This window comes from Halictus rubicundus, chromosome 11 (assembly GCF_050948215.1).
Source record: "Halictus rubicundus isolate RS-2024b chromosome 11, iyHalRubi1_principal, whole genome shotgun sequence".
Taxonomy (NCBI): domain Eukaryota; kingdom Metazoa; phylum Arthropoda; class Insecta; order Hymenoptera; family Halictidae; genus Halictus; species Halictus rubicundus.
Genome location: NC_135159.1, coordinates 10051277 through 10077596, shown reverse-complemented (window position 1 = coordinate 10077596; position 26320 = coordinate 10051277). Strand labels below are relative to the sequence as shown.

Sequence of the window (26320 nt, the reverse complement as noted above, 5' to 3'; positions counted from 1 at the left end):
CCAGAATGACCCGTTTTGGATAAATAATTTGGGAAAATTTTCCGACTTGAATATACATCAAAGAAAATGCGGACAAGTTACTGATGCGAACGTTCTTACAGAATTGTTTGAATACTGATTAAATATAATTTCAGCATTATACAGGTCGTTTCAGAATGATCTGATTTTGATTGCCAATTTAGATGATTTGGAGAATTATCAATGAACTATTAATGGAAACGTACTTTAAATGTATTTTGAGTACATTTTAAGTATTATACAGGTCGTTTCAGACTGTGCTGTTTTCGAAAATTTTTAGCCGGTGAAACAACGTCGTCAGGTCCGTAGTTACTCTTCTCCCAGAGAGCGCGGGCTCCCGAAGACCGATATGCATAATTAAAATGTTTACTTAATAAGTAAAGTCTCGAGCTGGCGTTGATGAAGAACGTGCGCGGGTTAGCTGAAGATCGAGGACCACGCGTTCGTATAATTGGTGTCCTTCCTTCGAGGGTATTATTCAAACAGTCGGAGATAGGAAAAACTGATCGATCCTTGGAGTGGTGCTTGTGAACCAGAACGTTTAATTAGAAGGATAATTAATCTTCATGCGGAATTTGTCGGCCGGTAGGTTTACCGTTCCGGGGAACAGTTAAGCGACTCAGGTGGTAAATGATTGACGAAGTAATTAATTGCCGTTCCACTTGGGAAACAGAATTACCTGGGGCAGATCGACAAATCGGGAGATCTATCATGGATCTGACAATCCGATCTTTATTATACTCCACCGGTGATTGAAAAAAGAAATACTTCGCCTGCATCAACAATTTTTTTCATTCAGATAATGAAGCCAACAAAGTTTTAAACAGTGCTCGATTTGTAAAAAATAAATTCGAGTTAAATAATTTTCTACTTAATTAGTTAATAATTTTTGTTGAGCACACTATAATTTTTTCTTCTATACGAATGGTTTTTAAAACACAATTTGAGTGGCTACATAAATCCGTGAGAATTATTTAAAAAAAAAAATAGTTGAATTATTTTATGATTTAATAAACTATATAGAAAACCAAATTATTTAGGTAGTGCATCGGTAAAGCTGTAATCAATCCTGCTTCATCAGCGTGCGTTTGAATCCTTAATTTGTTGCACGTCGAGCAGTAAATTATTTTGATATATGAAGTACATTGAAAAACTGATTATATGAATTTTATGTTTTCATGCTTGTGGGTAAAATTTATTTTTTATGTAATTGATACTGATCGATAGTTGATGTAACGTTCCCCATTTACCTAAATTCGCAGTATTCATTAACGTCGCAATGTAATAACTCAGTGGTCATTAAAACGTCCGCCATTTTGGACGCGACAACCAAGAATAAATTTCAGATCGATAGATGTTCCCATCGCAGGCCGTCAATATATCCGCGTCATCATCATTCGTTCATCAACGCCGCGCGACGAAGAGTCTCCATTGTCGCGTGATCATTGTTAGGTTGTTGCACATGACCGGGGACGCTCGAGCGTCATCGTCAATCATCGGAAATCATTATCTCCTCGTTTGAATCGAGAGTAAACTTCGTCGGTTGAATGCTAGAGTTCGTATGAACGCTCGAAAGTCATCATTAGACTGTGGTTTCTATACATTTATAACAGAAATGAGTAGGCATAATTCAAAACAGTAAAGAAGAAGATTGGAATTAGAAGAATTTAATAATACTATTGTATCACTTTCATCCTATTGATATCTTCAGAAAAAAAAATCAATTTTTATTTCACTCCAGTTTGTTGCAATTCAAGTAAAAAATTTTGCATAAAGATCCGCAGTCTAGTCATCATCATATCCAATAAAATAGTTGTGATTTTTCAAAAAAAATTTATTTACGTATGTATGTAATTTATTTAGTTTTCATTTAAATGAGAACAGATGTCTCCAATCCAGCTTGATTTTAAATTACCGACAGCAGTCTCCACATAAATTTATTTATGACTTTTTTTTTAAATCAAAGTGTACGAAATTCTCCAGAATTTCCGCGAAAGAAAATAGATTTTTAAAAAATTCAAAAGGACCGCATACTTCACGTGCAACAACCGAACGCACTTCCCCGGTTAGCCTAACGACGTACGCGATAACCTAACGCACGATCATAACAACGAAACTCGATCGTTAGTCTAGTGGCAAACTCGCGTCGTGTAGTTTATGTACAACGTATTTACAGTTGGACTGATATGACGAGCGCGTGGGAGGGGCAGTTTCTCTCTGCTCACCTTTTCCCCACCCCGCCCTCCCCCTGCCCCTCAGACACGCTCGAACTCGGTGAAACGGCTTCGATCCGGTCGCATAACTCGCGAGCCGTTGTATTATTTACAAATCAACTTACGCGTACGGCAGAAGACTTGGAATAAGCGGCTAGGGCGATATTTACAGAAGCTGAGAGAGCGGCCGTGCATGCGCGTCCAGGATGTGTCCCAGATAGAAATTATGTATACATAAATAACGCCCCACGGATTTCAAATTCCACGGTCGGTCGCGCTGCTTCCGTTGAGCGAACTTCCTGCATTACATTCGACACCGTTCTTCGTTTTTCTCCAGAAACGTTGACAGAATCGAATTCGTCGACCAAACAAAAGTCGAAAACGTTTAATACCGTTTCCTTCTACGACGCCCCTGTGCTGAGAAAATCGAGATCGAAGATTCTACTAACCTGCGCGCGTCGAAAGGGGCGTGGCCGCGAGCGCCCACGTGATTGAAAGCTTCAAACGTGATTTACTCGAGAACGGTGCATCCTAGAGAGACGGTTTAAGGGACGTTTTCGATGTAATTTAGGGCGAAGAATCGTTCGGTCGACGTCTCGGCCTCGAATTATGCAAGTGTTGTGCAGTAATTGTGGAATAGGTACGTTGGGGACGCTACGCGGGCCTATTCAGAGTGGTCTGAAGTCGAGAGGTTCCCGTAAAAATCGGTAAAAGTAGGGGAAAGGTGCTGAACTTTTCTATCTGGGACGGATCGGATGCATCTGGATAAAGTGCATTCTCGCATATCGGCTGCAAGTTTCCTCGTTTGCCCGAGGAAACGAGGAAACTCCCCGTACTTACATATTTCGATTTTTACTCCGAATTCCCGGAGTGCCATGTTTTTCCGGATGGCGGGAAAAGCGAGGTGCCGTGTCCTGGGGAATTTCCCGATGGTCCACAGATTCCCCAAGCTTTTCGGAACTATCGGAAAATTATTTTCCAACGGAACTTACATTTTTCTCTTCGATGAACACCATTTCGAACAACACCAACGAAAACCCAACACTGACCACTCGGAACGACGAACTAGAGTAGCCTAAGGTGGTTCACAGGAAGTGACGAGGTTCGTAGGGTATTTTCTACACTGTGACCTCTTCGGAGAACCTGGTCTTGTCGTCGAGATTGATCACTATGTCGCGCGTCCTGGCGTGGCCCGACTTGCCTTTGGTTTTTTCTCTCGGCTCTTTCTCTTCTGGCTTTGTCTCTGTGCCGATGTCTTCGGTGGTTGGTCGACCGGAAGTGGACACTGCCACGTCAGCCGTTCGAGGAGTCTTCTTGGATTCTACTGTGACCAGGACCTCGCTGTCCTTCGAGGAACTGGGGTCCTTGGACTTGATACCGTTCTTCTCTATACAGGCCTGGCACCTTTTCTCTTCTTTCGCTTCTGTGCCTGGACAGGTGGTCATACAATTGGGAATTCAATTAGGTAAAAAAAAAGAAAATTATAATTTTAACTCGGCGCAAAAAATAAATTGGTATAAAGGTAAAAAACATATTGCAACCCCAATTTGTACTCGGCTAAAATAAATATTGCAATGTTAATTTGTGTCGAGATCAAAAGAATATTACAATTTCAATTCTTGTGATATTTTCTCAGCTAGAATAGTAAACATTGATGCTAATAAAATAATGTTGAAAGTATCTCGATGCAGCAGAGAATTATGGAAATTCAAATGTTCGAATTAGGATACAGACTCACCACTTTTCTTTCCACTGTCAACCTGGTACGATCCACCAACGTTCGTCTCAGCGATCGCCGTGGATCCGTTTAGATCATTCAGTCTCATACTTGAGGAGATCGCCTGGATCGTTGACACCTGTGTTTCTGCACGGTTAGCTGCCTCGTACATCGCGGCCAATTTGTTTACTAAGTGATGGTTGCCGAGGAGAATGTTTTTCTCTTTGAGCACCTCCAATTGGTTGATAAATCGACGGAACTCTTCCTGGAAAAATTTAGACAAACAGAAAAGGTGAGTCGTAGATTCCGTATTACAAAAACTGTTATTATTGTTTTATATTTAAATTTTCAAAAATTAAAAAAAATTCCATACGTATCTTATATTCAATCCTTTCTTCAAAAGTAATAAAATTGACATTTATTGAAATTCATATTTAGTGACATTCGATAAAATCTATATTTAATAAAATCCATATTTAAAGAAAATGTATATATAATACAACTTACATTTAGTAAAATTTGAGAGCATGTTCGACAGTGTAAAAGATTCAGTTTTCAATACTAATTCTGATTGGAAACCACGTGGTTTAAAAATAGAGGATTCGAGTAGCAGTTACTAAGACAAGGCCATTGCATGGTGCAGTGGATTCTTGACATCCAATGGCAGCCTATAGTTACGTATACAATTCTAGGAATGCAATGGGAGTATTGAGTGGCGAGAAACGAGGATTTAGCGCTGGACATACTAATGCCCGAGATGAGGAACGTCCCAGTCGACCTGTAGAGTTCGATAACGCCATATTAGCTGGCTCGATGAAAGCAAAGCTCACAATTAATAGTGTTAGATATAGGGGATCGTGTGGCGTACACGCTGAACAGTCCCTCGAACACGGTTGTTCCCAGAAAATCGGTCAAAACCATAACCGTGGGACCATAAATCACCAGGACAAATGTATAAATTGTTTAATCAATTTTTTGAATGATTTCTGAGAAATTAATATGGTGTCTAGAAATCTTGCAGAATTGTAAGAGATTTAAGGTATTGGGGTAATAATCATCAATCACTAATAATTATCACTCAGGCAGATTTGTAAATTGGCAAATTGATTTTTGGAATAGTTTGTAAGAAGCAAGATGGCGCAAGAAGGTTATGCAGCAAAGTTGTAGGCGATTTTGGGTACACACGGTGGATTAAGGCGAGTTTTCTAAACTCCTACTAAGAGTATAATGACACGAGCATGCTAGAGTCCCAGTTAATCTAGAGTTCGTCAAAGCCTCGACTAAAGTATAGCGAAATTTAATTTGCGCGGAATATAGCAAAGTTCTTACTGTACGAGCATGTATCGCGCGACCTAATTGACCTAGACCATGCTCCGGCGCTCTGAAGAACAAACATTATAGCGAAGTCTAGTTAACCCAGCTTAGGGCAACGAAATTTATACTGTGTACTTCTCAAATTGTACAGTAATATTTTCCGTTGTTGCTAGACTAGAGGCTTATAAACATTATTTCAACGGGATTCAAAATTTTAAATGTAAAACTAAATTTCTAATAAATGAAACTATTAAGTTTTCTTGGATTCGAAACTTTAAAATTCTACTAAATTTATTCTTTTTTAATTAACTCTTAACATGGAAAACAATATTTTCACTATTAACCAAAAACATGAACTTCATACCAATTTTTCTAAATTTCTAAAAATATAATTTTCTGAAAATAGAAATTGAATGTTACTGCCTTTTGGGTCTAATTAATTAAAATGTTCCGTTAGATTCAACATGGCTTGATCCAGTTAGCTCGAATTTTCATTAGGTAAATTATACTACGTCTATTCAATTAGATTAATTTTATGATTCGACGGAGATATTAAATTTGACAGTTCTCATCGGAACCAGCCAATTTCAATCCTGTGCAATAACGTTTCCGGTCGAATTATATTCAGTTGAACTTTACGCTCAACGTATGCGGGTATAATTAGAACAAGGCAGACTCGAGGTCTTCATAAAACGAATGTTAATCACTCATTCACTCGTCTTAACGATGCCACTTTGACAATTCGATAATGATTAAACTCTTTTGGATACCTATTATTACTTCGATTCTCTACACTCGCTTTGATCACTTTTATTCTAATTCAACCACCTATAATAAAATGATCTCGAGTTGATCTACACTTTTGTCGATATCTCAAAAAAGACAAGACATACAAAAATCACAAGTACGATATATTATATTCGATACGTTTTTTAAAACGCTACATAATTCATTAAAACATGATGCAACTATTATTTATTCATTATTATTAATTTTGTGCATGGAAGCCATTTTAATACGATTTTGCAGAAACTTATTTGCGACTTATCAACAATGCGATTCATTGTATAGGTAAGTAAAGATTTATCCCTGTAGATGCAATGATAATATAAATACAATCGTTGGAAAGTGCTTTGATTTAAAAAAAAAATTATTGTTAGGATTATTTTACTATTTATCAACATGTTTGTGACATTTTCCTGATCAGAATGAGCCCAAACACGGTTTAATTCGGAGTGCATTATCTATAGTATTAACCAAATACCGTGAATTCTCGATATTTGTCAACAACACGGGTCTAGCGTCATGTATCGTCCAGGAGACATACTCGAGCCGTGTTATGTTTACACTCCTCGGCGTCCGAGGCCTCTCGAGCTTCGTGAACCCTCACGGGATATATCTCGCGGTAGTTGGGATAGTGCCACATTTATCATCCAGGTGTTTGCGACATATACACAGAAATCGCTGTACTCGCGTTCCAATAATCGAGGTTCTACTAAACCGTGGATTGCACAGCTAAATACGATCCAAATTGTACCGTGTGGGGTATCATTTTCTTCAGAAAAGCGTCACGGATATTTTGGTAAAAATTGCGTTAGGAAATCATTCGAAACCAAGAAGTTATAACCGAATTAGTATTGTCTAAACGCTACACTTTCATTTTCTCGTTATACTTTTCCACATTCTAGGAGCGGGACAACACCGTACAATGTCCGTACGCTGTATGAGCGACATTTTGGTCCCGGATAGTTCGTAAGCATGATAATGCAAAAATTTACAAAAAAAATCACGACGCAGTCACGTGATCAAACGCGGAACGCGGTGTTCCAGGTGAAAAATTCGCGCGTGTGTAACGAGGTGCAAATGTGATCTGCCATTTAGAATTCGCAAACGATCCGCGTCGTCGGGACGATTAGGCGACTCGGGCTGCCGCTGGCGAAGAGTGCCTGGTTGCATTAACCCCGACAAAAGCCCGCGCGCAAAAATGTCATCCGCCGGGGCTTTTAGGATGGCGAAGATTACTAGCGAATCGCAAAAAGCCTGGAAAATTGCGTCGACCTCGAAGATACGGTCGTTGGAACTGCGGCGACGAAAAAAAAAAAAACGAAAAATAGCGACAGAGAGTGAGAGTGAGAGAGAGAGAGAGAGAGAGAGAGAAAAGAGGTCGGAGCAGAGGCGTCTGTTCTGACATTTGACTGATGACGATTAGCGCTCGGCCCTTCGGGGCCTCGTAAATGGAATTTACACGCGACATCTAACTCAGGTTGATGGAACGAACTCCCCACTTTTGTGCAAGATTCATACCCTTTCGGTGTTACGGGCTAGTGTTCCGCGCATCGATCAAAGGAAACGCGAATAAAGAGCGTGCCTCGACTATCCAAACACGTGTTGCCTTCCGGAATTTTTTTTTTCAGGTTAATTACTCCATGAAAAATTCTGATTGCTTTACAGTGACATTGTCACCACTCTTACCATTATTCTCAATTTTTTTCCAGAACGAAATGTGAAAAAATGGCGGAGTTGTCCGCCGTTTCCGAAACAGCCTTCTATCGGTACATTAATGGATGCCCGCCGTTTGCTGACGAAAATTGAAACGCCTGGGGTGAACAATCTTTTTTCTCCTCAAAGTAGAAGGTATTATCTAGAACGTAGAGTAGAATTTTCAAGAAATTCAAGCGTTTGTAGAAGTGGCAGCAGTTTGAAGAATCGTGCTGGACACTTCCGGGCATCGTGCTTGATAAAAGTCTTCACAACGTTTTTGTTTTCAGTTATTCTTTCATGAAACTCTTGCTAGATCATTCGTGACATTTTTGTGTTCAAAATGAGCCCACGCACGATTCGATTGCATTACGTTTGCCTGAGTAAATCCACAATTTCGTAGAGCTTCGACGACAGTTCGGATAATCGAGGTTCCACTTTATCGTGGATTACGCGAGTAAATGTAAACGAAGTGGTATCGTGTTGGGTATCGTTTTATTCGGAAAAATGTCAAGAATGTCCCGGTAAAAATTTCATGGAGAAATAATTGTAAACAGAAAAGTTATGACTGAATTTGTATGACAATGTACTGTAAACTGCCGTATAAAGCGGTAAAAAAATTGTGTGAAAGAGACTGTACGTATGTGTCTTTTACGATAGCAAGTGTACAGACGTCTTAAACAAATGTCTATACGTTTAATTCATATTTATGTAAATTTTCAAAAAATAAAAATATGTCATTCAGATATTGATCATATTTTTCGAGGCAGTGTCGAACGAGGAGAATGGTGACAGATATTTCTATTATTTTTTCCTTGACACGGTTGACAGCTGGCTGCGACGATGACACGCGATACGATAAGATGTCACGACCTACATTTAACCTGGTAATACGCTTATGGCATTCGCCGTGGATTTATCGGTATAAGTTGCGTAGACCGTGTAACCGTCCCGTGGAAACTTCATTAGGGAGATTTGCTTCTTAAGCGGATTTCCTGTAAGGTTGCCCTTTACAAGACCAATGAAATTAAGCAATTATTTTTAATGGTGAGTTCCGTGATCTTGCAGCACGCCTTCGGCAACGTTACCCCGAACCAACTACCCGTAAACTGGCCCGGGGGGCTTTTTTAATTACCGATCTCTTCAGTGAGAGGCGAAAAGAATTCAATAGCATTCGCCGTAAATAGCGCGAGCTACTTTACTACCGGACTTTCGATTTTTATTCACTTATTTCGTACAGAAAACTTTTAAACACAAGCAGTCGCGTGTACACTGAATAATTAACAAAATTGTTGTTTTATTTTTACTGCGAGGAACCTTGCGTTAAATGAAAGAAATTTTTCTAATCAAATTTTTAGACAAAAGGAACCTTGGCAAGAAACCTTTCGTTAAATGAAAGCAATTTTTCTAATCAAATTTTTAGACAACATTACTAAAATAAGTAATGTAAGGATCTGCCGAAATGAGCTTAAACAAGGTTTTGCACAAAGTATGTTTATTTCACAAGTATCTTAAGTCGTTCGCGCTATTCGTACGACAACCGCATCCTTCCTTCTTCTCCTCGTTATATCGTTTTTCGACGTGGGCGGTCGCTTTTTCGGAGACCAATCGCGAGAGGCTTTGAGCCTCATATACGCCCTCGAAAAGGCGGCGAGGTAAGGGTAAGTGGCTACTTCTATTGCACCCTCTTCGTCGTCTACGTAGGACCCTTAACGGTCCGCGTTTGGTTCGCAGATGTTTTATGGTACGTCACGGCTATTGAGACCTTTAGCTAAAATACGACATCTCTAGTAAATTACCGAAAAACAGGAAGTTCCGCTAAATCTCAAAAATAGCCTAAAGTCACGTCCGCACCATAAACATAAACTGCGTCCCTGACTGGTCTACGGTACTCAGCTGCGGTCCTCATGGGCCGCAGTCCCTCGAATCCCTTACAGTAAATAAAAATAAATTGATAAAATTAAATAAAATGAATATGACAAAACAAGGATAGCGAATTATTGTCGACATATTAATTAGCAGCTTATAATTACCGAAGAAGGGAGAATAGATAATCAGGAGCGAGACTGGCAATAGCTATTGATTTGTAATGAGAAATAAACAATGGGTAATTGGCAATTAGTCCAAGTCCAGGGGGAGGTGGCACGTCGGCGAAAGAATCGATGCGCGTATAGTGAATATAACGAATGATTTCGGGATGATTAGTGACGTGTTTCCCTTGAATACGTCACGCGAGTGCATATCCGTTGGCATACTCGTTGAATGCCCGCGTAATTCTAAATGCAGCACCACGTCCATAACTGATTTAAACATTTCGCATAATCGGATCGCCGTTTATAATTCTCAAAGCGGTAATTTCGTCAATAATTGAGTGCAATCGGCGGCCGGGGCCGCATACGCCGCGAATCATTATTACTGTCACTCAGCCGGGGTCTGAATGATAATTAAATTCCGAAGTTTTAACAATGTAGTCATCGATTCGAGGGCGCCGTCGGTACGCCACTATACGTTAATTATCTCACCGAAGAACGTTTAAACATAATCGGCGATTTTTGTTGATGGGCCCTTGAATGCACTAACGAGGCTCTATGCAATTTTTAATTAACATATTTGGTGCTATTTTCACATTTTTTTCACGACAAACGGCTATAGCTAGGCTTAAACATGACTAGATTAAGGTCAACCATGACTATGTTAGGTCTGAGCATGATCAGGCTAGGTACGGCTATGACTAAGGTAAACCTGAGTATCTGACCTATGATTAACTACAATTAATTCAGGTTGAACTCTAGCTAAATATAGCTAGGTTAGGTATAGTCACGACCAAGTCAAGGTTAGGTTGGTTCAACTCTGATTAAGTCAGATCTGAGTATGGCTGAAAGGTGGATTCAATTTGCAGAATGACGAAGATGATACTGATGTTGAGCATCAAAGAATAAAGTCCTTGAGCTGTCAGACGATATATTACCCTTTGACCTAGATCCTTAGATCATCCCGTAGATGACACTGTTTCCAAGTAGGCTTATGGCAGATAGCCCGTCTCTACCTTTCTAATAGATGTGATCGAGGACCTCCAATCTCATCAGCTGATTCCCCAATCCTCTTCAACTATCCCCTAATCCCTATCACTGATGGAAGCTGAAAAGTTTCGACGCGGGTTCTAGATCTTGGTCAGACTCCTTCGACCATCATCGTGACACACGTGGTTAAGTTTTGTGAGAAACGAGGCCAGTCATGGATTGATTCAATGCTAGGCTTACCCCCCCCCCCCTAATGTTGTACAATTGGTGTCCTGTTAATTTTGCTGCCATCAAGTCGTTGAGTTAACATGCGTTGATTAAATACCGTCATTGCAACGATTTGCCTCTGGCGAATATAATAATGGAATTATACGTGTTTATTTATTATTGTTTGAACTGATTGATCAGTAATAACCAGGAAAGAGATAGAGATATTCGCGTAGTTCCGTGTTTTATTCAAATTTTTACAAACATCGGTCCATCGTTAATTACGAACAATTCGCCTACAGGATTAAAAGATTCTATGGCGCCATTGTCTCGTTAAATTAAATTCTGTCTGCTGGATTTTTGTGCAGCCTTTTATAACCCTTTGTGTCCCGATAGTACTTCGTTAAAGAGCCTCTTTCGTCAGTGTATTGGTAATCATGCTTTGACAGTTCCCTAAATTCTAGTTCATTTGACTCCACTTTGGAACATTTAAGAAATATTCGTTAGAGAAATATTTACATTTTCTAATATCTGTTATTAATTTTACATGGGTCCTTCGTGTATATATTATTAATGAAAATAGAATAAAAATAACAAAATGTCAAAATCATCACAATTGTAATTGAAAGAAGACGGAAAAATAAAATTCTAATTTTTATTAAACACAAGAGGAATTTCCCAAAAAATATTCAAAATTTATTCAAAATTCTCAACTATATTTTTCGAATGATATAGTAGGTATAAATTTCTTAAGAAACTTGACTTTCAACAATTTTTCGACACAGTATATTTTTACCAAAAAAAAAAAAATATTCAATGCTTCAATCAATTTTCCTAATATAGTAGAGCATATTTATTTTAATTAGTATTTCTGTTGTAATCCAGGTCTCACGATTATTCGAATACCATACCGGTGCACAAGCTATTATTTATAGATCACGGATCAGAACGCGTGAAGGCTAAGATTGCTAGCTGATTAGGTGTGTTCGCAATCCTGCACCGTGATGCCTGAACGTTAGCCTCGATTTCGTCCGAGCAATGGTAGATCGGCTTCTCCAATGTCGATATCGTAATTAACGCAGCCGAGTGTGAAGCCTATTAATCGGCTTTTCGTACAATAGCCTCGCCGGTCCGATATCTATTAATCGCCGTACGATTGTATGGTTACGAGGGATGCTGAACATATGGGGTTTCGTGTGCCAGATAGACACACCATTGATTTTACGTTGATCCATTGCACCCTTATCGCATGGTCAAATGCACACGAGCTTCAGGCCATTTGTTTCAAAGTAATCACCAACACGTTTCTTCGACTTTAAAAACTGCCTCTCAGGAATAAGACGAATTTTCAAAAAATTCAGATTTGCAACAATGGGTTTGAGCATGTTCGAATAAATGTAGAATGACATGTCTGCAATATTTTCTGCTCGAAACATTTCATTTTAACGGACCAATAATAAAACAACAATAAAAAGAAATCGTTTAAATAAACGTAGATTAATTCTACCACGACATTTACTGCACAATAAAATCTATTTATGAGCGCGCAGTGTTCTTTAGAATAATCGACAAAACCATTCCCTCGTGATTTATATTCGAAATTTGCATGTTATTTAATAACAATGATTACTCGCCACGTCCACAACTATAATCCCGATGCAAAACTGCTGGGCTTATCGCAGGGGTTGCAGAAGGGGTGGATGGGGGGTGTAGGACTCGTTATCCTAATCACTTAATAATGATCGGGAAAAATGTCCGGTATGTGGAACGAGCGAAATTGTTGGGAGAGGCATAGTTCGGCTCGCGGGTTGATGAAACATCACGCGAGAATACCATTAAAGACATATTTTTGGTGAGAAGTGGCTGGCACGACGGGAATAGGAAAAAGGTCACCGCTGCTGTTTCGGAGGGTTGCGGACGGATAGGGGTGGTTTCAGGGGGTGGTTTCTCGAGTGCACTTACCGTGGCTCCGTCGCTCTCGTCGGTGAAGTTTCCCTGTTGAAGGGAGATCGAGTTCGTCTGGTTGCTGGTGCCCGCTGGCCGACTGCTCTTCCCCAGAAATTTACCTGTGGCCCCAGAGTGCTTCGCGTCGTCCTTGCCCCCGCTACGGAACACCACGTACGCCTAAATTTCACAGGCAAGCTTCAATACATGTCACACGATTTTTTCTCGAATTTATTTTTCATTGGAAAATTCAATTTCAAGAGCAAAACTGCATTTCTATCTTTGGGGGTTGCGTTTTGTGAACGGGGATTATTTTGCTAGGGGATGTGTGCGAGTTATGGTCGAATTAAAATTCGTACACTATAATATGACTTTCTAGATTGTAATAAAAAAAGAATCAATCAGATCCGGCGGATAGTTTACGAAATAAAAATTCGAAAGTGCAATGACCTTTTGTAACAGTTTCTTCCCCCACTATGGAACATCATGTAGTCTTACATTCAATAGGCAAGTCTGAACGACGATTTCGTACGAATTTATAATAAAAATGCAGAAATATAACATTTTCATAAAAGTAAACGGCAATTATAAAATTTCAAAGGCGATAGTTTATAAACAAAGATGATCACTTGAACTACTAATTCCACATATACTGCCCTTGATTTTCAAATGACGAGAAAATTCAATTGTTTTTTTTTTTTAGTTAAAAAATATTTGTCGAATCGATTGAAAGTTTTTTTATCGCAATCCTGAAGGTCCGATCGATTATAACAATTTTTGTCCAATCCAAAAACTGTACTTTTTCCCTCGCTATTTTGGTCCGACCGATCAAACCAATTTCTCTTTATTCGAATCGTTAGAACGAAAACAAACGACACATTCTACCAATTTCAAACGCCAATAAAATTCAATAAACGTTCGAACGCCAATTCTGCGCCATCCTGTAGACCCCCAGCTATATCATCAAGGTTCCCAGAGTCAGTATTTCTGCCCCGATCGCTGTTCCCCACTACTTCCGGATGAAATATGTAGTTTAAAGAGCCCGGTTTTTCGCGCAGCCCGCCGCGCCGAGCGAAATATATTATCTCCCGTACGCACGCGACTAGTTTACAACTTTCACGGTCCCGTGCCCGGTGTTCCCAATGATCAATATTGGACGTTGCGGAAATAAATAAATAAAACTCCGAACGGCCGGGGGAACACGCTGTCCGCGAACCGTCTGTCGAAGAAATTTGCAACTTTTCGCGACATTGTTCTCACGAAAAACGCACAACTTTTCACAGAATTAAGATACAATGATGAAACTAATTTTAAACGAAAGCTAGAATCTCGCAGAACATGCGAAAAATAATGGGGAATGAGATTCGACCTTGAAAGTGTTTACTAAAATTGATCTAGATCGAGTCGAAGACAAATCGAGGCTGATTTCAGGAAGGTCAAGTTTAATAATTATTTTTCAAGGTGAAAGTTCATTTATCATTTTTGTCCCAATTTTTCCTTCGCTCTACATCATTTCGGCTTCAGCTGGGAGGAAGTTTCGTCGCTCCATCTCAATCCTGTCAGAAGTTCTACAATATTTTGTCACGGAAAAGAGCGAATGCCGGACGTGTATAGCATGAAACAGGTGAACAGGGGATCGGTATCAGGCTTACCTTGCTGCCGAACATGAGGCACAGTAGCAGCGTGACTGTAAGCTGGGTGTGACAGAAAAATATCACGTACAATAAATCCGGATTGGCCGGCGATTGCAAGAACAACCTGCAACGAGAAAGATTGCACCCGGTGAGAGTTCCGTTTCCCGTTGACGTCGCCATCGGAGATTCCCCAACCCTCATCGACGTCTGACCACATTCCCCAGTATTCACCCGTCCTCCCCACCCCTCCCTAGAGGATGTGTTATCACTGGCTGACAGGGGAAACGAATCGACTTATGCGAATATTTCTCCCTCGAAGCTGCTCGTGATACCACAGAAAACTCGGGCGGCTATGAATTTTTTAAACGCAGCCGAACAAATCATGGACCCGTCCAGTTTTACGAACTATGCATTCGTGACGTTTGCCAAAAAATTCCACGATTTTACCTCGTCGTTTTACACCAAATGTCACATCAACGCTGCTTCCTGTCAGGAGGAAGACATTTTCATCGATATTTCCGAGACCACAGTTCCGAGAAGAAATTTTTTTCCGTAGGATTGTTTATTGGTTCAAGAGGGACAGTTTTTGTCGGAGAAGTTTTGTTGAGAAAGCAACGGTGACCGAGGTGTTGAGTTTGTTAGGCGAACACGCTGCCCAATATAATCGTGCCGCGGTGGCCGTAAGCCGAGCAGTCGCCAGCGGCAAGAATCAATTGACCGTAGTTCGCCGAGCGATTTGTAGCGGTTGGTACGAAAGTTCCGCCAGTTTCCGAGGAGACCCCCGAAGTTACGCTACTCAGTTTTCTCTTTCGCAAGAGGTCCTAGTACCGGCGCAACTTGCTCTTCTCCGACTACGCTTTCAGCCCTGGTTTACCGTACAACACCAACAGCCTCTCAACTTTCACGGATAATTATGCGCATGATTAAGTCCGCCGCGAATGACACGTCGGTTTTGCTGTGGGCTCCCCCTCGGACCGACGTGGCTTGAAAACTTTCGGATTCGTTGGGTCGAATTACTGTTGACGGTGCAACTCTCCAAATGAATTGTCTGTATCGTCAATCTATGCGTTTGAAGATGTTTGACTATGTTTGTTGCGATTTGAATATGTTTGGACTCGTTTGAATTGCTTCCCTGCAACATATTCTAGACAATGAAAAAATATACAAACTTATAAAACAGTTCGCTGTGAACTGTTCGTATAAAATGTTCGCTGCCTACCGCAAAAAGGGCCCAGAAGAAAAACAATTTACAGAGACAATAGCAAAGGGTTCGCGCTCTCTAACAACCCGTTTCCGACTTTTTTCCCGCAAAGTTACAGAAACATGAATAACACCTTTGATCGCATTATTATTCCAACATCGAGCCAAAATACCTCGAGGTTCGGAATCGAATGTCATTTCCAGAGGATTGTAGAGTTAGCGAGAGTTCGAAACAGCATTAGAAACAATCGATTTAGCCGATCAAATCCGGCGGACCGTCCAATTTTAATCGTTCGACGCCGACGCGCAGCCTTAACCGTGACGGAGGATCGTTTCGTTGAATTCGATGTAATTTCGAACAGTAGTTCGAGGCGACAAGCTGTGGCCGTCGGTGACGTCATTTATTCAGGAATATGTGCACTTGTGCGGAGACATAATAGCTTCCGGTGTTCTGCTCCAGTTCGCGGGGAATGTGGCCGAGTATCAGCGGGGATACATTATTAAAATTAACGATTCGTAGCATCCAGCCAACGTTACACGTTCCGCGGACACGTTGCTTGCGCGTCACTATCGACGTGCGCCCAGGGAAACAGGCCGTACTGGACCACACCTTTGTCATTCGTGGGTTACGTGACTATTCCGTATCCGGTCGCAAAATTGTCCAAAAAACGCCCCAAGAAACATTGCTAATGCCAATGTACCGCGAGTTAAGTAGTACAGCTCGAGATGTCGTCGGACAAGGAGTCAGCTCGAGATAGGGTCAGACAAGGAGTACAGCTCGAGGTATGGTCAGACAAGGGGTACAGCTCGAGGTATGGCCAGACAAGGAGTACAGCTCGAGGTATGGTCAGACAAGGAGTACAGATGGAGGTATGACATTACAAGCAGTACATATCAATGTAAATCGAACAAGTAGCACAGATCAATGGGGAGTGAAATAAGTAGTACAAATCGTACAAATAGTACAAATAGCGAGACTAGTAGTAAAGACTGATATAGGATCCGGCAAGTAGTACAGATCAATGTAAACCAGATAAGTAGCAGAGATCAATGTGAAGTGAAACAAGCAGTAGAAATCAAAGAGCAGTGAGCATGTAGTATAGATCAGGATACAGTCAGGCAAACCATGGAGCATTGCAGCACATAAAAGTCGTCCAATTTAAAGTTTCATTCGAGGGCGCACGTCAATGCCAGCAATTTCATGCGGATCCGACGCTTTGAAATTCCACCGGCACGTTTCCACCTTTCCGGCGCGCTCTTATTACCAGCACACGAGAAAGAATTACGAAATCGTGTATCACACCCAGTTCAAAGGGCGAGCTTAATATTTTGCGGCCTTCTTCTCGCCTTGCGTAAGAAATTACCGTGACACACACACACACACACCGGTTGGTAGTACTGTGTTTCGCTCGAGATATATATTTTCCGGGTTTTCGCCGGAAGAGGACGAAATTAGAAAGGAGAGAACTTACATTGAGACGTTGAGGAAGACTGAGAGTAGAAATTCGTTGTAGATGGCCATCGAGATGAACCGGCTCTCGTTGAACTCCGACGGGGTTTTCCGTACCACGATGCACAGCCTGATGCCCCAGATTAGGAACATCACCTCCACTGCAACAGATTTTTATTATTTTTCTCAGCAGTTGTCAAATATCGCTCCATGAATGTTCAAATATTGTTATTGTATTTTGGGGAAGAATTATTCCGCTGAAATTTCATTTGGGAAATATTATTTTTCGACATCTTTTGCAACCTAAATGAAAAAATTGCATTTTAACAAAAATTTTAAGTTTGTTGAGGAATAAATTGTTCTGCTGAAATTCTATTTAGGTAATGTTATCGTGATCATTCAAAACGATGGAACGTCCTGGAAATTTTTATTTTTAGAGATTCCTACAAACTGAATTAAAAAGCTCTGGCAGAAATTTCAATTTCAGCTAAGAATAAAATGCCACACAAACATTTCTTTCCCAGACTATCTCAACTGAAGCACATGTCAAATAAAGAAAGAGCGGTCTAAGAGTACACAAACATTGCAATTATAATTAACAGTAAACTACCCGTCAGAAATCTCATTTTAAAAATACCATTGTAATGTTCGTCTTGCTGGGGACGTCAAAGGAAACGAGAATTGTTTCGTCATTTTTAAAACAATGAAACACAAACCTCCGCGAATTAAATAAAATTCATAGAAACGAAAGCAAAGGACCACTACCCCGAGCCCTCACAAAAATGACAACTTCAGTTAGGGACGAACTGTTCCGCCAAAAATTTAAATAAAAAAATATATTACAACTTTCAAAGCAATGAAATGTTACTTCCTAAATCCTTCATCCTTCTAACTCTGAAAAGTACATTTCACCAATTAAATAAAAAATATAAAAACCAAGGTAAAGGGCCACTGCTATAAGCTCTCACAAACATCTCAGTTTCAATTAAGGAGAAACTGGTGCATTAAAAATTTAATTGAAAAAACGTTACAACTTTCAAGCAACGAAATACTCCCAGAACCTTAGTAAACGAACTCTGAAAAGTACATCTCACAGACGAAATAAAATATATAAAAACCAAGGTAAATGGCCATTGCCCTGATCCCTTCACAAAAATTTCTATTTCAGTTAAGAACAAACACACAGAAGTTTAATTCGAAAGATACGATCCCAACTTTCAAACAATGAAACATTATTGGAAAAATTAACTGTAAAAAGTACAAACACTTATCAACCTCGTTACATTTTTCAAGTAACGGGATCGTGTCCGAAGCATCCCCACAAATGCCAAATTAAGTAACAACCTCGGTTCCATTCAAAAACCACTATGTCAACTTTTCGGGACATCAGAGGGTCCAGAAATTGGTTCGTGGAGTAAAATTTAATTTTTCCAGGAAGCTTTCCATTCGGTGCTGCGAAATGAATTACGTTCGCATAAATAATTTCCCTCTCTAGAACCAGGGGCGAGGAGTTTACGTCGAAACACGTCGCGCCACTGCGGTTGTTTTTCCTCGTCAAGAGAGCCGTCCGCGAGAACGGGAAAAGGTCGAAGGAAAACAGTTTTATCCGGGGTTACAGGGACCATATCGAGCCATCAGCGTTTTTCCTGGGGCCACGGCTAGCCGTTAACGACAGTCGTCGAACAAGTTCCCAGCGAGGTTTATCGACCTGGCCAGCCACCGGATTCGCTTTTCTCGTCGGAATACGTGGCCGAGGTCGGAGAAAAAATCCTCGTAAAGCTGCCCCGGCTCGATCGAGTGATACCGTCTGTCGCGAGACTCCCGGAAAAAATTCTGTTACGTGCCCGGACTGCTTTATCCGCAGACCGTTCCGTTTTATGTTTGTGTACAGGATGGACGTATGGTGGTGAGAGCATGTCCTTTGGTCGGAGTTCAAGTGGACCTGGGTGGAAGTTCGTCCAGCCAGAGGATTAGCTGTTGGTATTGTGATTTTTTGGTGTTTGTGTATCTGTGGTCTTTTAGTTATTTGGAAGCTTTTTTGTACTCTCTTTGTTGGCTTCGGTGTACTAAATAGCAGCTTCAATTTTTTTGAAAATCGTTTCTTCAACTAAGAAATAATCAGTGGATCACATATTAATTATGTGATTGTGTTGTAGGACAGCTCATCAAGATTCTCTTGAAAATGTATCAATTTGTATTGATATTAAAGATTTTCTACATATTTTCGGAATAAAATATAAATTTTCACTGCATCGGATACAATATTAAAAAGTTTATTGTGGATTATCTCGATAGTGTAGTGCAAGAATTAATTACTTGATCGGAAAAGTGGTAGCAGCATTTACATAGGCAGACATGTTGCAGGTCTGATATCTACATATTATATGGAGGAAAGTAGTATGATCGTCTAAATTGTCAGACAAGTGGATTAAATCATTCTTAAATCAGTACGATTAACGAATTAATACAGGCGAAACATGATCAGGAAATTACTCAATATATGATCAGACAAGTAGTACAGAGTGGTGTATCGTCAGACAAGTAATAAGAGTCAGCGTGTGTTCAGGCAAAATCAGGAAAATGAATATGGGTATTATCGAAGCAGTAGTATGAGTTTATGGTCGGACAAGTAGTATCAATGTAGATATGGTCAGACCAGTAGTATCAGTACAGATGTGATGAAACGAGTAATACGGATCAGTGTATAGTCAGGCACATATAATAGATAAGCACATCATTAAGTGAACAGTATCAATGCACCATTGGACAAGTAGTATTAGTCACTGCATGGTCAAACAGGTACTATTATATGCAAACGTTGTTTGGTATAAACCGACAAAATTAATACATTTCTTAGTTTGACAACACGATGACATTTGCTGGAATTCATCCAGAGACCTATTTATGCAATAATTTATTGTCGTAGAATGATGTAAATATATACACCTCGTTTCTTCGCGCGATTGACAGTGGACGGTAGATTTGCAACAATCCTGCCGCGATTCATCGACGTTAAAGTTCATTCGCGCGGCGCGAATCAATCATACTCTTTGCCGGAATCGTTCCGGAAATTTCATAAACGTCACGTCGTCGATGATCACGAATGATTAAGCGTTCGGCTCGTGTAATTTCGTTGAAAATTTGTAATCAATCTCGCCGCACGCTAAGCACGCCGTGTAATTTTTGCGCGTTCCGATTCTGCAATGACGTATAGTGAAGCGAAATCGTACTCGATAGCTTTGCAAGCGAGAGAAATGATTTCCGATACGCTCGTTGTTCCGTTGGTAGAATGATTTTGCTTACAGCTCCCTCATTGACTGCACAATTCGATTGTTTTCCCTATGGTAATAGCATTTGGGTTTACCGAGGCTGATCATACGGCTGATTGTATCACTTATTCATTTCTTCACCATCTAATGTTTCGTATGTTTGATCAGGCAGGAATTCATAATGCCTTGTAGTTCTGCCTGTTTATACAGGAGCTCGTACCACTGGTCTCGGCATACTTACGTTTACACAGCTTGTCTAACTATGCGCGAGCTTGTACTACTGAGCTAATTATACTCGTATTCGCTGTAGTCTCCCGACTATACACGAGCTTGTACAGACGGTTTTACTATATTTAGGTTCGTACTACTGGTCTGACAATACCCATATTCATGCCACTTTTCTGTGCATACAAGAGCTTGTACTACTGGTCTGACCATACCTACATTCATATTACTGGTCTGACCATATCTGCATTCATATCACTGGACTGACCATATCTGCATCTACACCACTCGTATGTCAATATTCATGTTCATACTATCTTTTTGCCTATGCATAACCTGGTACTACTGGCCTAACTATACTTACATTTGTACTACGGGCCTGATCATATCTACACTTATACTACCGCTCTTATATGGACTCATACTTCTGACCTGACAACACCTACGTTCACACTACTTTCCTGTCTATGCACAAGCTTGTACTACTGGTCTGACCACATCTACATTCATACTACTGGTCTGACAACAGGTAACGTCATTATTTGTCACTTTTGCAACCGGAAAACGTTCCATTTGATCAAGCTGTTTGTCGTGTAAATTTGCAAATAAAATATTGACAACAGAGCGTGATTTTTCGGCTGGATCAGTACAGTTCGACACGAAATGGTAGGTAAACAGTTCCATTACGGTGGGCTCCTCAATCGACTACATATATTTGTCGGTTTACGCTGCCGTGTTTTGAGAGACGCGCTGATCCGATCGATCCGTGGAGGCAGAATTAAAATTCCCTGCCGCATAGATTTCAATTTCCCGTGAATCGCGCTCCAAGGAAAAACCTCGGTTCTCTCGCCGATTTTGAACGGTGAGAGTCGCTTCTATCGGGGCGATTATCGCGGACCTCTCGATTCCCGGCCGTGCTTTTCAACCCGGAGAGAGAGAGAGAGAGAGAGAGAGAGAGACCGGCTATTCGAACCCTGGGAATCTCCGCGGCCGATCGACGGATCCTGTAATACTCTGATTTGCATTTCGGGATTCAGGTGTGGCCACGCTCGAGCCCCAATCCACGCGATTTTTCTTCTAATAACAGTGGATCTACTTGATGAATAAATCCATTATTCCGCTCTCGTGCAGTGCGGTTTTCATTTCGCAGATCATTGATTTCTCACTATTTTGTTGGTAATTTTCCGCCGAAGATAATTTGTACCACGGAAAAATATTCATTGACCTCTTTTTCTGCGTGGCTTGACTTTTGAAGTGGCTGTGCAAACATTTGCAAAGGTTTGGTTACAGGAGAAAATAGATTCGGTGAAATTTTGATTTCGTAGGTTTTAGGAAGCTTCACTGTGAATTATTCACTTCACTGTGAGTTCTATAAGCAGTGCTTCGTTCAATGCCTAAATGTGTTCCGAGTTAATAGAAATTGAGTTTGAATGTGTTTTGTATGTCTGAATGTAGTTAAACATGTTCGAATAAGTTTGAATTGCCTTCTATATTCAAATTTCATGAGCTGTACCACTTTTAATCCTTAATGATACTGAGGGGTCTAAAAATGCTGAATCTAAATATACTATATTAAGTTTGAATGTGTTTGAACAGGCTTGAATTAATGTCGGACATTCGTCCGGTAACGGAAACGAATATTTAATTAAATGTATAAATATTTAATATATAAAAATAGAATGCCAAAAAATCCTCGGAGCCGAAAAATGTTCAGCGCAAATCCATCGTATTAAGTTTGAAAACGTTTGAAATAGTTTGTCCTCGTTTCCATGCGCCCAGCCGCGCTCCGTGCTCACTTTCCTGTCCTTAATCGATAGGAAAATATTATTCCCCGTGCCAGAAATATTGGAATTTGCTTGGCCGACATTTCGATAGTTCCCGACGAATAATGTAGGGTTTAAATAAAATTTTCAAGAAGTACACGCCGCCGGAAATTTGCTTCCCCCGCCGGTCCACCGGTGAATGCAGAAACCAGGAGGAAAGAATTTATTATTATTTCCCATAGGCAAAGTTTCGCGCGAACCGCCGCCAGAATAAATTCCTCCCCGAGCTCAGACACCGACCGTTTGCAAATAAAGGGTGAAATGGGGAGGAAAGCGTAAGAAATGATACCCAATCTTATCGCGGAATGAAAAGTAACGACCGCGGGATACGATTCTCATTCCGCTTCAACGATTCCGCGGTACTGAAACAAATTATCCGGCGGAACTTGATCATCGAAACAGCCCCCTCCTGCAATACATATTCATCGTGTTCGCAAACGCGGTGAAAATGCCGACAGGAAATGGCGAGGCGAAACGCACACGCACGGCTGCGCGTGCTCGTTTAATGACCCACTGTTAATTAACTGTTCGCGGTACTTTGAATTGGATGTGGAAAAGTTCCGACTTGGGGAGAACGAAATTCTTGGCAGACATAATCTCACGAGACCTAACCTTACGTACCCTAACCCGGGTGTTACACAGGGTGTCTCAAAAATTCAATCGACTCCGTGAAATGGGTGGTTCCCGAGGTCACTTGAAGCGACATGTTGAAAAACACTGACCAATCCGCGGCCACTGCACTGAGCGGTAGCGATGGTGTTGTGTCGTGGTGGTACAGTGAACAAGAGAAGAAGCCGAAATTGATTTATAATAATTAGAACTCACGTTTTCTTCTTTTTTTGAACTTCACTTCGAAATTAGTGTCACTGGGCCACTCGAAGACGAACTGCACAGCTGACTTCACGTTATATGACTATTAGCACACATACGCATTAACAACGGTAAACTTTGAATCGACAGGTCCTCAGAGATGTTCTCTCTACCGCGGTTCGAACAACACTGATCTAACGCAAGATTTTTCGGAAAAATTAGGGGAGAGCATTACGCATGTCGTAAATGCACGCCATAACACGCTTACAAAAACGATGGGATGCTAAGACAAAAAAAAAAGGCACGAGAGGGATCGCTGAAAAACTACAATTTATGGCTATCACATGTTTCGGTTTACCTGCGGATTTAAATAGTTTCATTTTTTACGTCCGAGATAATTTACCGAAAAATCTGAAAAAATTCTCAAACCTGTGAATCAACAGTGGCATATTGCCACATTTTTTTCATAATTTTTTCAATCATACAAATGGAGAAAATATAATCCTAATCTTCCTCCTCTGATATCTTTGATGTTTTCCACTTTTTAGTATTTTTATTTTTCACAGCTACAATTTTGGGTCAAAAAATCTGGAATTATTTCTCAACCTGCGAGTGTATAGCAGTAATGTGTCAGATTTTTTTCAGAAATTTAGCGCGTGATTAATTAGGCAAAATGTAGCAAAAACTGATATTTTGATTTTTGGTTTAACTACCCCCCTGGTGGAGATAGAGGGTTGAAACTTGTCACAGAGTGTCTCTTCAGATGATTATCGAATGGTGTACCATCGGTTCGATTTAGTTCAAGGTAACAGTACAGAATAATTGTTTATTCTAGCGTGGTATGAAAATATTTTGCAATTAGTCCGTAAAAGTGCTCGTGGCAGGTGAAATAAAATTTACAGTTGTTTCTTCGAGCTACACGAAATTCGCGAAAGCATATTAACGAGAATTCTCGTCCGGAAATGCTATAATAAAGTGCGTCTGGCTGAGGGAGTCCAAGGGACTGGTGCTGCGTGGGGGTAACGAAGCCGAGTTTTTCGGTCTCCGCGGCACTAAAATTCCGGAAAAACGAGCGACACACGCGTTTTCGCGGTTTACGATGGTAAAACCCAACCAGCGGTGGCGGCGGCGGCGACCTGCTGCCCCGGCAAAATATTGAATTAGTCGGTGTTCTGTTTTTGAGAAAGCCGACCCGCCGTATAAATTGGATTACGATGCCTCCGGGGTATTGCGAAACGATAAGTTTATTCGAGGCATCTTTAGCCATAAATTTCGGTTCGCTCCATTAGTTGCCGAATATTCCTGTCCGGAGACGGCCCCTGCGTTACCGAACGGCTGGCTAACGAATTTTACGTTCGCAGCCATAACGGTCTAATAGTCTGGCATGAAGTCTCTCTCGGAGACTTCTCCCGTTTTATCGGGATAGCATAGTAACTGCGAGAAACTACGATGTTATTTGAAAATTATTGCAGACAAGGGTTTACGAAGAATTGATCCACTTGACTACGATAAAAATTACGACATTGTTTGGGACATATGGAAAGATAGAGTCATCCGAGAAGCATTGTGAGTCATGGAAAATTGATTTCAGTCGTAGAAATGTACAGTGACTCGTGGTAAATTGTTTCCCGTCATTGAAAAGTACAATGGCTCATGGGAAAGTGTTCTGAGTTACGGAAAAGCGTGACGAGTTATGGAAAATCAATGCGAGATATGAAAAGGTATTATGAGTCATGGAAAATCACTACAAATCGTAGAAAATTATTTTCTGTTCGAGGAAAAGATCACAAGCCAAAGGAAATTGTAGGAATAATGGAATACAACAATTTGAGTCATGGAAAAAAGTTTTCCCATTCGAGGAAATATCCATGATTCGTGGAAAATGTCAGCGAGGTATGGGAGATGTCTGTGAGTTATGGAAAATGCCAGCGAGTTGTAGAAAAACGACTGTGAGTCACGGAAAATATCTGTGACTCATGAGAGACGTTTATGAGTCATGGAAAATTAAATTATGGAACTCAGCAGCATAAAAATATTCAGCATTACTGTACTTAATACGGAGTCATTTTCAATATTTCCAACAGTGATAAACGGAGCATCGCAAAAATTTTGAACCGGTCCCCAGAAAAATACACGCCTGACAATCACCTAAATAATTATTGATTGTCTTGCCTGTCAAATCTGGGGCCGTTAACCGGCGGTATTTAGAATATGTCATTCTTCAGTTTGCATGTCGAATAATTCGACGCGGTGAACTCAATCTAAGTTGCCAAGCTGTGTGTGCCATGACCCCGCTCCAACTTTCTTCGCGGAAAGTTCCAGAATATCAGTTCCTACTGATTCGTAGTGCAACCTTAATTGCTTGGAACGCTCCTCGGTTCGGGGAAATCTATCCTGAAAGTGATTGCTCCCTCGGGGGCTGAACGGGGCTAGACTGAGGAATCTTCGGTGATAAATTTATTTGCGACTGATAACTGGTTCTATAGCCCGTGTCCATGAAATGCAAATTCTTTTTTTTTCCCAGAGAGAGAGGAATACCGTGGGCAGGTTAAGGTGATGGACCGCCGTGTGGCTTTGCGTCTGGGAATAACGCCAGCATTTTAACAAATAGAAGCTTTCACGGTTGGAGGGAGACGGGGGGTGGGAGCTATTGCTCCCTTTTGGCCGGCGTCCAATGCAAAACGCGCGGAAGATCCTTGCTGGCCACGGAATAGTCAAAGTCCGAAATTTCTCATAGTCGGTGGAGCCGAATTCAAGATGTTCTGATCATGTGACTCGCGATATTTCAGGTTTTGTGCGTTCGCTTAACGAGACAACGTTCGTGGACCTCGTAAAAATTCCGTGGTATCTGAATTTTCGAGGTAGAAACGTGGAACAGTGAAATGGACCGAATTTTCCCTTTTAGTAATATCTATTTTGTTTATTATTATTTTTAGTCAAACTACTCCCCATGAGGTAATAATGTTCAAATAGAAAACAGACATTTTTCTAAATTATT

The 26320-nt window shown here is 40.7% G+C and overlaps 2 protein-coding genes across 3 annotated transcripts in view; both read right to left on the bottom strand.

The window, feature by feature from the left end:
• LOC143358931 (metabotropic glycine receptor) overlaps nt 1-26320 on the bottom strand; it is a 152756-nt gene that overhangs the window by 2038 nt on the left and 124398 nt on the right. The window contains exons 9-13 of the mRNA XM_076796469.1: nt 17218-17356; nt 14564-14669; nt 12930-13091; nt 3970-4213; nt 82-3660 (exon numbers count right to left, since the gene is read on the bottom strand). Of these exons, the coding sequence (XP_076652584.1) occupies nt 3350-3660; nt 3970-4213; nt 12930-13091; nt 14564-14669; nt 17218-17356 (962 nt within the window). The 3' untranslated portion in view covers nt 82-3349. The remainder of the gene's footprint in view (nt 1-81; nt 3661-3969; nt 4214-12929; nt 13092-14563; nt 14670-17217; nt 17357-26320) is intronic.
• Nucleotides 1-26320, bottom strand: part of LOC143358944 (uncharacterized) — a 321603-nt gene that overhangs the window by 220495 nt on the left and 74788 nt on the right. The window lies entirely within an intron of this gene.